This window comes from Mangifera indica, chromosome 4 (genome assembly GCF_011075055.1).
Source record: "Mangifera indica cultivar Alphonso chromosome 4, CATAS_Mindica_2.1, whole genome shotgun sequence".
NCBI classification, from domain to species: Eukaryota; Viridiplantae; Streptophyta; class Magnoliopsida; order Sapindales; family Anacardiaceae; genus Mangifera; species Mangifera indica.
Window position 1 is genome coordinate 8,495,203 of NC_058140.1, and position 9,699 is coordinate 8,504,901.

Below are 9,699 nucleotides of genomic sequence, written 5' to 3' on the forward strand. Positions count from 1 at the left end.
TGTAGAAAGACTCAGTGTATATATTTAACACTTCCTTACCAACTACTCTTATGTATTGTTGATCTACCATAATATTTTCTATTAATGTTGCATTCACGTATTTAAGATTTAGTTTCTATTGCCTTGTTGACCTCATAAGTTAAGGTGCTTGCTCTTCTTGCTTTTTTGGTGGACTCAATTGAAGTTCTTCCACCACTCTTGGAAGTATTCTAGTCTGTCATAGACTTTCTGATTTTTTCAAAAAATCGAGGTCTAGTTTATTGACATTCTACAATTGGTTGCTCTTCTATAATTACTTCTTCACTTGGGTGCCCTTTGTCAAGTTTATCATTTCCTTTTACTCTTCCTAGAAGCTTTTCTCCAATCTCTTTGGATTTTAGTAGTAAATCTACCTACAATGACCACCATGAGGATGCCTTGTCAAATACCATGTTCCTAAAGATGTAACATCGTCACGCTGTTGAATCACAACACTTCTAACCTTTTCTTTGATAATCATAGCCTGCAAATATGCAACAAATTGTCTTTTTATCAAAATTGTTTCATTGTTGATTAGAGACGAATACATAGAAAACACATCCAAATATTCAAAAGTGGTTGACTGTTGGCTTGAGATTCTATAACTTCTTAAATGGTAACATAAAGCCAAGTCTTTCTTGGGGTAACCTATTGAGCACATAAGTTGTTGCATTTATACATTCAGCCTAGAAACACATTGGGACATTTTTTGGATGCAACATGCTTTTACAAGTCTTTGCCAAATGACGATTATTTCTTTTAGTGACTCTATTTTGTTGTGGCGTGTTTGGACAAGAGAATTGTCTATGTATCTACAATCATGTAAGTATTTTAAAAGCTCATGTGATTTATACTTTCCCTTATTATGTGTACATAGAGATTGAATTTTTTTGCTAACTTATTTTTTAAAATTTTGTTTGAATTCTTTGAACTTGGAAAAGGTCTTTATTTTTTCTTTCATAAAGTAAACTTAGACATACTTGGAGAAATCATCAATGAAGGCTATCATGCATTTGAATCTATTGATTGATGTTTATTTTATTAGTCCAAATATATCTGAGTGGATCAACTGAAGAGATGTCTTAGTCTTAAATGTTGAATCCTTATATGGGATTTGATGAGCCTTCCTAAATTGACATCACACATATATTATATCTTCTTTCACATATAATTGTGGGAGACCCTTAAACATAACTTTCTTTATCATCACTTTTAACTTATAGTAACTCATGTGCCTAAGCCTTCCATGCCACAAGTTTGGTGTCTCACTTTTTCTTGTCTTGTCTACATATGTTGTTTGTGTTAATATTACATAGACAAACTTTAGTCTACGTCCTTTAATGATTGACTTACCTACAGGCTTTAAACTACAGAACATGACATCATTTTGGCCAAACATTACATAATTGCTTGAAAGTCGTGGGTTATGACATTGCAACAGGATTTTTTTTTTCATTCCTTGCACATCTAATATATTTTATAGTTGGACTTTTTGTGAGCCAAACCGAGACATTATCACAGTTTGGCCTACATAAGTAATAGACAACTTTAAGTTGTTTATAGTGACAACTACCCTTCTCCTTTTGTATTTAAACATGTTTGATAACTTGTCTTTATCTCCAGCCATATGATTAGAACAACTTGAATATACTATCCAATCATCATTATTATCTCTCACTATGATAAGGGTTATTGCCTCATTATCTGACTCAACAATACAAGAGGCTATGATCTCTTTTAAATCTTCAGTTGCATAGAATGCTTGAAAATCATATTCTCTTTCACGGTCATTCATTTTCATGGTAAAGGTTGTAGTATTTCCTTCTACTTATCTATATTGGCAATCTCTAGCAATGTAACATTTTTTCCCACAGTTGTAGCATATGCCATTGCGCCTCCGACTACTTTTCTCTCTATGAAGATTTTTGTCACAATCTCGACGAGCTCCCCTTAGTTTAGAGTTATTTCCATCAAATTGCTTTTGTCGATCTCTTTGGTTTTGATCTATCTACTATTTTCAAATTTTTCTATATTTATTATTTTATCTTTGTACCTTCTTTTGTTACTAAGAAAACACTCTCATAATCTTTCACTGAGACCTTGAACATTTGCTTTTCTAGAGTTTTTTTATTGGACAATATATTCTCTAACTACACCAATATTGGCTCTTTTACCCATCCACGGGTAATTGTAACTATCCCATTATACTTTGACCTCAACTTATGAATGATATTTCTCCTCACTGTCTTAGTGATTGCATTTTGATGATTTAATTTGGACATTTCATCATAAAGAGATTTGATTCTAGAAAGGTATTGGCTTACCATCATACTTGTTGTGAGATTGATAAGAGCTTGTTCTTTAAACATTACAGTTTGCATTATTCGTCCTAGTGAATATTGTGGCTAGTGCATCCTAAGCCTTCCTTTGGTTTTTGCATTCTTGATGTCTTGTAGGCTCTTATCTTTTACAGTCTCAAATTCTAATCAACTTTATACTCTCAAATTCTAATTATGCATCATCCACATCAACTACTTCAGGCTCATTATCTATCCCAAATTTTTCATTTAACTTTCATTCTATGGAGAGTTTAATTGAAAAAGATTTTGGTAAAGGATTAACAAAATTTTTGGTGTTTGGCTTCTTCCTTTTCTCTAACTTTGGTAGTATCTCTTGTTCATGAACGTCACATCTCTTGATCTAGCACTATTCTTTTTCTTTGGATCCCATAATCTATAACCAAACTTTGCATCTCTATAAACAAAAAATATACAAGTAGTGACGTTATCATTAAGTTTCTATCTTTATTTTAAGGTAAAGGCTTTGCAACTAAAATCCTTTAAGTGAAAATAACTGACATCTTTCCCAGTCCATACCTTCTTAAGAATATCATTCTCCAAAGGAACTAATAAAGATATGTTTATCAAGTAATAGGTAGTATAAAGTGCTTCTCCCCAAAATAGGTAAGGTAGATTTGCCATCTTGAGTAAACAGTTGACCTTTTCAATGATGGTTTTGTTCATTCTTTCAACCATACCATTATGTTGTGGGATATTAGGAAGTGTCTTCTCATGTCTGATGTCATGCTCTAAACAATAGTTCTCAAACGCTTTTGATGTGTATTCTCTTTCATTATCAGTACGAAAACACTTTAAGGATTTTTCTATCTTTCTTTGTACCATGACACAAAACTTCTTAAAATACTCAAAAACTTGGTTTTTTGTTTTAAAAAAATGTCGATACCTATCATGAAGAATCATCGATAAAGGTCACAAAATATCTATTACCACTTATAATCTCTAACTCAATAAAACCACTTACATCAAAATAAACTAATTCAAATACATTTTCTTTTCTTTTAGGGGTGCCACTAAAAAAACACTCTATGTTGCTTGTCAAATAAACAAATATCACAAGAGTTTAAATTCATACCTTTGACAGAGGGAATAAGAGACTTCATTGCCAATACTTGCAAGCCTTTCTCACCAATATAAGCCAATCTATATGCTACATGTCTAGCGAAACGTTATCTTCAACTACATTCACTTTAGCATTCAAGTCATTGTTAAACATTCAATTGAGTCTTGTATAATCCATGGTAAGCCTTGCTTTTAGCCATACTATAGAACCTTTTGTGAACTTCCACTTTTCATCACCAATAATGATATATTATATATCCAAGGAATAAAAACATAACAAATTCAAATACAAACTTGGTATATGTCACACATTTTTTAAAGTCAATAAGTAACCCAACTCAGCCTACACACACATCTCATTAACTCCTATTATATCTGCATAATTATTATTGCCTATCTTTGCTTTGCCAATTTTTCTTGGTTTGTACATAGAAAAAATATCTCTCTTAGGCATTACATGGTAACAAGCTCTTGAGTCAACAATCTACTTGATATCAACATTAAATTTCAATGATAAGATCATACTATTCCTAACAAGAAATTCCTATTAGTTCTTCATTTTCATTAGATTTAGTTGTAGTTGTATCATGTTCATTCACCTTTTTCTTATTCTTTTCATTCTTAAACACTTTCTTGGAAACCTTACAATTTCTCTTGATATGCCCCTTTTTGCCACAATGATAGCAAGTAAATTTTTCTTTTGACTGTGACCTACCTTTGGATTTACCATGCCTCTTAGGACCTTTACTCTTACTTCTACCCTTGTTCTCTATGATAAGACCCTGTGAAGTGTCTCTATGCATATCATTGCATTTAGTCTTCTCATTATGCATGTTATCTTTTACCATCTACGAAGTTACTACATTATTTAAAGTAGAGTTATTAAGAGACACCACAAATGTCTCCCAATTATCTAACAAAGAACTCAAGAGAAGTAGTGTTTGCAACTCATCATCTAAATGAATCTTCATGTTCCAACAGGTTCACTAAATCCTTAAAAACACTCAAGTGATCTACAATGGATTGCGTCTTTCTAACTTTCAAGTGCACTACTCTTCTAATCACAAAGGCTTTATTTTAAGCATCATTCCTCTCGTACATATCTTTTAATTTCTTCCACAAAACTTGTGCATCAACTTCTTGTCTAATATGTAGATACACTGAATTCTACCCATTGCCTGATATTTCCTATAGCCTTCCTATGTAGCTTTTTTCAATCATCTTTAGTTATCCCAATTGGCCTGCTAGATCTAATTTAACATTATCAAATATATTTTTGTAGTATTGGAAATCCTCCATTATCGACTTCCAAATAGAATAATTGGTAGCTGACAGTTTAACCATGAAACATGCTAAAGTTGAACCTTCCATCTTAATTCACACAATTAACCATACATCTAATTAACCTAGGCTTTGATATCATTTGTTGAGGCAACAAATAATAAATTTAATTGTGCAAATTAATTAAATAAATCAATCATAAGAAATATCATTGTGTGTAAGAAATAAAACAGATCAACCATAGACAAGAACACAAGATTTATGTGAAAAACCCTCTAGTGTAGAGGAAAAAAACCATGGACCAAATTCCAAGTTGAAACTACTATAAAAAATAAATCAAGTGCAATCACTCTTAAGTTAATTATAAACTTAAGATCAACAGTAAAAAAATACTCAAATTATTTCTCTAGCCAAAACATCATAATACTTTGTAATTATGAATCAATACAAGAGAAATAACTATTTAAATAATTCTTGAAATACACTCCTAATAATCTTGTTAATACCTAGTGAGGAATCAAAGGCCAAGAAAAAATCTAACATTTTCTTTCTCTAATCTGCGTAGGCCAAAAAAAAATGTGCAATTCTTACTTCAATTGTATGTCACACCTACAAATTTAAGAAAAGCATATTTATATCTCTTTATGACAAAAGCGGCAATGTAAAATCATCTCAATTTTATTATTATTATTTAATAATGTGGGTTGAACCTTCAAGACTATTAAGCGAGCAGATTGAGACCTGATAATTAGTCTTGTCTCTATTATTAATTATATATAGACATTAAACTATGTTTGAACCAACAAAACCACATTAAATCATGATTCAATTGTCAATTCAATTTTGGTCCAATGCAATTGTCCACGTTCGCATGACCTTGCCTTTTTTTTTTTTTTTTAATGATTGAGAGGACTCAATCATTGCATGGTTTGAAATGCACCATACGTTACATAAACTGAGTTTGGTTTTATTTTTATTAAAAGGTTTTTTATCAAGTAAAATTGAGTCGAAAAAATTAGGAAGCATACAATGCACCACCAAACTACACAGTTTTATTTGGTTACATATTTTATTATATGTGTATTTAGATATTATATATAAAAATAAAATATAATCCACTTTTAATTGCGGTTCAATCAAGTTAATCAAATTGGTTTGTAATTAAACCATTGATTTTACCATGGTTTAAGGTCAGCATATGCAACAGTGAAATTAGCCTTGATCAAGTTAAACATGCTAATTCATGGTTAAACCATGGGTTTCATTGTAGTTCAAGGCACAATTTAGTCCAAGTTTTGTTAGGATTGAAAATATCATCATATCATTTCATTTATGGTGTAATGTAAATATTTATTTATCTAAACAGTAGTATTTTTATGGTCTAAAGGACAGCCCAACTGGTCAAATCACAAAAAACTTAAAGCTTGAATTAAAAGATCAAAAGACTATTTCTCACCCAAGTTTTAATACAAATATAAATATATATTTGTAAGATTTTAAAAACCTAAATACCCACCAATTATATCATTTTCATTTAAATTTGTTCTTAACTATAAGAGTAAAATTATCATTTAACCAATAATATTAAAAAACTAAAATTTTTTTTCGTTCTCACCCTATAGTTTAAAAAACTAATAGTTCCCCCCTTCCCTTCTCTCCCCCCCCCCCCCTCTCCCCCCAACCTAGAAGTTTGAAAAGTTACATTTTTCTCTTAGGGTATCATTCCTTCCCTTCTTTCTTCAGCAATATTCTCCAACCAACCTCCTATCTATTGGTGATCCCTCCTGCATCCTAGATAATGACGTGTTCACTGTTCTTCAATCATGAACGTGACGAATCATCGAAATCTATTGATAAGTAGTTTCCTTCTTACCAGCTTCATTGCATTCATTGTTGAAAAACGATCCAAATCTAGATGGATCGACATTAGATGATTCTTTTGATGCCAATTTGTTGGCCAGAAAAAGACAATTTGTCTTCGTTTGGTTGAAGAGACAGAGACAATTTGTCTTTGTCTAATGAAATTGGTCTGATGGAAGAGTTAATGATAGGAGAAGAAGATGGTAGGAATGTCAACCAATGGTAGGATGTCATTCGGTCGTTGGAGAAAAAAGAAAAAGCCTAGAAAAAATGCAACTTTTTAAAGCTTAATCATAAGAGAAATTATTAGTTTTCTAAACTAAGGAGAGAAAATTATATAAATTTTTAGGATTTTACGATTTAATGATAAAATAATGATTTTACTTTTATCTCTAATAGAAAATTCTAATAAAAGTTAACTTATGGGTATGTGCTTAAGCTTTTAAAATTTTACAAATATATGTTTGTCTTTACATTAAAACATGGTGAGAAATATTCCTTTGACCTAAGCAAAACACTGGTTATATACAGCAATAGTGTTTTGGTCTAACCAGTCCAATCAAACCAAAAACGAACCGGATAGGTCCGTGAGCAGGTCAAGGCCCGGTCCGAATATTAGAACATTGATAATAAGATGCTTTGATCTTCATATCTTATCACATTTTGTTACGGATGTCTTGGTCTCATCACCAAAGAAAGTTTCTTATCACGTTTAGCAGTTACGTAGAAGCTACATATTATTAATTATTCAATATTCATCACATCATGTCTTTATCATCCTCAAATACGTTTCTACGGTCTAAATTGAACACCACTTTTTTCGTCTGCATTACCCTAGCAAGTGGACGCAGTCGTTACCCAACTCTGCTTCTTTCTCCTCGCCTAAACAACCAGAAGGAAACTCCGCCAAAAATTATCACATGGGAATGATGGAATATACACCTTCCTCCATAGCCCCCTTGCTTCTTCGAAACCTCGTTACTTCCATATTTATCTTTGCAGACAAATCCCTTTTAAACTTGGCCCAAAAATATAGACCTCTTGAATTCATTCACTATATTCTCATCACTTCCTTTCTCTTCTTCTTACGTCTACTCCCATCTCGTTTCCCTTCCTTTAACTCTAATTCTGACAAAAATCATCATACTTTTACCTTTGAATCCCACAAAAATAATATTTACGAGCCTTCTCGTGGCAGCGATGACTCGGGTATCGCTCGAGCCCTTTCGCAATTGCTATCAATAGTCAATGATATCCCCGTCAACTCTCGAAAGTATGAACTTGTGAGATCTTTGGCTGAGAGGCTTATTGATGAGAACCATAGAGAGAATGTTGAAGCCTTACATGAAGTCAACCGTGCCGTTTTGTCGTCAGCCTTTTCGAGGGCTCTTGGCCAACTTGAAGCCGCGGTTGTTGAACTTGTTGGTGATATGGCTAGTTCTGGACGGGTTCAGTATCGGTTGAACCGGGTTTTCCGGGTGGTTCAGTCGAGGGCTGGGTGGGGCAAAGAGGAGGCGAGCCGATCTGGGATATCAGCTGAGAAGCTGGCGGCTGAGATACTTTGGCTGGCGCAGAAGTTGGCGGCTTGTGGGTTTGCAGAGGAGGCTGTTGAAAGGTGGGCATCGGCTTCAAATTTGGGGTGGCTTGCTCTTTCGGCTGAGCCACGATTGCAGGGTTCATTGGTCAAGGTTTCAGGTAATTTATTCATTTAATTTTTCGGTTAATAATAATACTGCATGAAAACTTAAATTTAATTGGATGGAAAAAGATTTTTTCCGTAAACGGAGTTGCGGAAATTAAAAGCATAAGAGGAAACAAATATTTATTATATATTTTTTAATTTACAAGGAAGGATTCATATAGAAGAGTCACTTTCAAGCAATAATTTTGACAATTAGTTGATGCAATTCTAACCTATATTTAATCTTTACAGATTTGGACTTAACTTTAACCTTTCAAGTTTTGAACCGGTTATAAAGTATATTTCTTACCATATTATGGTCATAGAAATTGCAATTTTTTAGACTATCCAATTTGACGAACTTTTAAATGGATTTAAAATAAAAATAAATCAATATGTAACTAAACAGAATTGTGGTAAAAATTGTTATTAACATACATTCAATCATTTTAGAGAATGCAAATATAGTGTCAACATACAGTAATAGTATTAACAAAAGATGGTAGAAATGAGGAAGGTAAAACTAATTACATAGATGTCCCGAGAGGATGATATTGTTGGTTCGATACAATTGTAAATTTTCTTCTTTGGGTACGTATTGAGTATTGATCAAATTTATATTTTCAGCATTCTTGTTCAAGCAAGCCAAAGATTTGGGAGTAGAGACAAGTACAGAAGAAGAAGAATATCAGAAAAAGCAACACCGAAAAACAAAACTGAAGATGCTACTCTCATGGTTACCATTGCTTTGCAGAGGTAGCGATGGTTTAGATATGCCAGTTCTAAGCACAAATGAAAAAGCCCAACTGGAGAGAGTACTGGAAGACAACATACAAATGTTGCTACATGAAGAGCAAGAGCAAGTATTGTCTCTATGGCTTCACCATTTCACATATTGTCCATACTCGGATTGGCCCAATCTGCATGCTTCCTATGCTCGCTGGTACACTGCTTCTCGCAACCACTTACTCCTGCACTAGTCTCCTTTATATGATATATTTAGGAATATTATGCACTTGTTGAGAAACCAATTTCAATGATTTATATATTTAAGGACGTTACATTACATATTTAGAAAGAAAAGCTGCATATGTAAATAATTTGTTTTTGTCGATAAATGTTTCCTACATTCCCTCGAGCTTTAAATGGTTAGTAAACTAATTAATATTTCATTCAATGTATACAAGAGTAGCTTTAATTACGTCTCTTTTTCTATGTACAAATTTTGATAGAATTTTAACTTCAAATGGACAAGATCCAAAATAACTTACACTAGGATACATTACGGGTTATTTCAATGTAATTCTCACGTTGAAAAATCTAGAATAGCAATAGAATTACTATGACATAAAGTGACATTCTTAGTTATCTATATCTTACAATATGAAATATATATTATATGATACAATATATATAAAAAATAATATGCACCTTAAGACA

The 9,699-nt window shown here is 32.5% G+C and overlaps 1 protein-coding gene across 1 annotated transcript; it reads left to right on the plus strand.

The window, feature by feature from the left end:
* Positions 1-7,379: 7,379 nt before the first annotated feature.
* On the plus strand, positions 7,380-9,460 carry LOC123212944. The gene is made up of 2 exons (XM_044632197.1): positions 7,380-8,273; positions 8,887-9,460. Exons 1-2 carry the CDS (start codon positions 7,499-7,501, stop codon positions 9,237-9,239), a joined length of 1,128 nt encoding a protein of 375 aa, XP_044488132.1. The 5' UTR covers positions 7,380-7,498; the 3' UTR covers positions 9,240-9,460.
* The last annotated feature ends 239 nt before the right edge of the window (positions 9,461-9,699 follow it).

Excerpts from the sequence above, each read along its gene's own strand:
- LOC123212944 (XM_044632197.1), top strand. The coding sequence starts at position 7,499 with ATGGGAATGATGGAATATACACCTTCCTCCATAGCCCCCTTGCTTCTT. Across the intron at positions 8,274-8,886 it reads TTCATTGGTCAAGGTTTCAG|CATTCTTGTTCAAGCAAGCC; the intron begins GTAATTTATTCA and ends TTATATTTTCAG.